The 2,476-nt window shown below is 46.3% G+C and overlaps 1 protein-coding gene across 1 annotated transcript; it reads right to left on the bottom strand.

Moving 5' to 3' along the window:
- Positions 1–822: 822 nt before the first annotated feature.
- LOC308245989 (alpha-methylacyl-CoA racemase-like) lies at positions 823–1,968 on the bottom strand (the record flags this gene model as incomplete). Its single annotated transcript, XM_080663857.1, has 1 exon — positions 823–1,968. One exon carries the CDS (start codon positions 1,966–1,968, stop codon positions 823–825), a length of 1,146 nt encoding a protein of 381 aa, XP_080519983.1.
- Positions 1,969–2,476: the final 508 nt, after the last annotated feature.

Genomic DNA, 2,476 nt, shown 5'->3' with positions numbered 1-2,476 from the left:
GAAAATACACATCACTCATGTTAAAGTAAGGAATTCCTTGTGCTTTGCAGTGAACATGTTTGTTTGGACTTTGAGTCCTAAAGTAAATGTTTTCACATTTTGCGAAGTATAGCCATCTAGCAGTGTTCTTTCCACACTGCCCCGCCTTGTAACACATCATAATCATAAAGTTTTAAGTCTTATATTCTCCCTTCCCCCCACTAGTCCACACCCAAGAAAACAGAGTTATCTTTTTTTTATGTAAGTGTGATCATATGGGAACTTGTGTCAATTTCTAGACACGAGACAATGTTTTATATATATATATTTTAAATCTTTATTGGTGAAAGTATTACATATGACCCCTTTTTTCACCCATTGATCCCCTCCAGCTTGCCCCCACCTCCCGCACCCCCCTACTCCGCCCCAGGCCTTCACCACCCTGTTGTCTGTGTCCATAGGTTATGCATTACCTCCCACCCACCTCCCCGCCGCCCCCCCCACCCCCCCCTTCCCTCCAAGATTCCGCACTCTGTCCCATGTTTCCATGCATGAGACAATATTTTAAAATGACTTTAGGCATAATACCTATCACATATAACCCTGATTTGGATTATAATCAGAGTCATGACACTACATGTACACTCCACCGTATAAAAATTACTGAAGGCTAACAACTCAAACACGCCAGCATTCTTTAAATTTTCTGAGCGTATGAGATTTCATCTTAACACAGGAAGGAACTCTCCCCAATCGAAAGCGCTCATGATTTCCCCAGATCATACACATCAACCTAAGCTCACTGGATTACTTAACAAAACAGGTGCGTTTGACAGTTATATGTTACAGATTAGCCCTTGACTTACTGCTTTTAATGACGCCCAAAACATGGAGCCGGGCTATTTCTTGTTTGCTAAACCCATATCCTCTGAGAATTTCTTCTGAGTGTTCTCCTAAGACGGCGCTCCGCATGGAAGGGACAGGAGCGGGAGTTTTGGAAAAAAATGGAACTGGCATGGGGGCTACCACCTGCCGCTGATCCGTGATAAAAGAAGTGCCCATCTCCTCCTTCACAAGTTGAGCAATATCCTCAGCTGTCAGAACCGGGGTCACACAGGCGTCCAGTTCCCCAAAGACCTTGCACCATTCCGCTTGCATCTTCTTGGCAAAGATGTCTGCAAAGAGCGTCTTCAGCCGGGGCCAGTCTGGCGAACTCATCTGCTTGGGAAGTTTTGAAGGGTCGAGCCCGAGTCCTTTCAGAAAGAGCTCATAGAGGGGGGCTTCCCAAGCGCCCACGGCCATGAACTTCCCATCCGAGGTCCGGTAGGTGTCATAGAAGGGCGCGCCCCCGTCATGTACATTGTCTCCCTTGGCTCCGTTGAAATTGTGCATCTTCTGCAGGTACCACAGCACAGAACTCGCATACGCTGTGCTTTCTATCACATTTGCATCAACTGTTTGTCCTTTCCCAGACTGGGCCCGTTCAAAAAGAGCCATCACCGTCCCCAAGGCACCGAGAAACCCTCCGGCCGAGGACGCCAGGAAATTGGGTGGTGCGTACGGTTTCTCGTGTTTCCGGCCAAAGGTTGACAGCACACCAGATAAAGCCAGAAAGTTAATGTCGTGCCCTCTGCGTTGGGAATACTTACTGGATAACTTCATCCCAGTGGAAACCTTCACATGGACGAGTCTCGGATTCTTCTGCAGCGTGTCCTCTGGCAACAGTTTCCCCGCCCCCAGCACCCCACCGGGGACAGGATCGATCAGCACATCAGCCTGAAGACAGATTTTCTCAAGGACCACGGCACCTTCGGGAGTGTTCAGATTTAGAGCCAGCGACAGCTTACCTCGATTCACAAACTCAAACATGTCTTTTTGGTGCCAGGCCACGCGAATCACCAGGGCTCCAAAGTCGGCTAGAATCATGCCGCAGAGGGAGGAAGGGTATTGTCCAGCCAGCTCCAGCACCCGCACGCTGCTCAAGGCCATGCCGGCTGTGCACCCGAGAGCTGGGAACAGCTGCCCTGTGCTCCAGGCTGTGGCTTTCGGTATAAGATCAGGACACTCTGGGGCAATACTGAAAAAAAAAAAAAACAAAGAGAGAAAGAAAGCCCCGCCCATTGAGAAGTCAGTGCATACCTTTGAGATTTACTTTACTGGCTATTTTCCACCCTTCTCTGCTTTTATAGCGCGTCTCCTGTAGCATGATTACCAAATAAGAGTAATTTTCTCCTTGAGATCCTTATCTCAAACTGCTGTAAAGGATTATATATCTTTAAAGTAATCGCAGAATAACACAACAATGAACAGAAATGTAAAATATCTCCATAGTGTTTTTATTGATACAAATTGAAATACTAACCTTTTGGATATGTTGACTTAAATATATGATTTAAAATTAATTCCATCTATTTCTTTGTGTGTGTGTGAGAGGTTACTAGAAATTTTAATTATATACATGGCGCTCATATTTGTATTGGATGGCATGGCTCAAAAG

This window comes from Plecotus auritus (assembly GCF_963455305.1).
Source record: "Plecotus auritus genome assembly, chromosome: 4".
Lineage (NCBI taxonomy): Eukaryota > Metazoa > Chordata > Mammalia > Chiroptera > Vespertilionidae > Plecotus > Plecotus auritus.
This window is presented reverse-complemented; position numbering and strand designations above follow the sequence as displayed.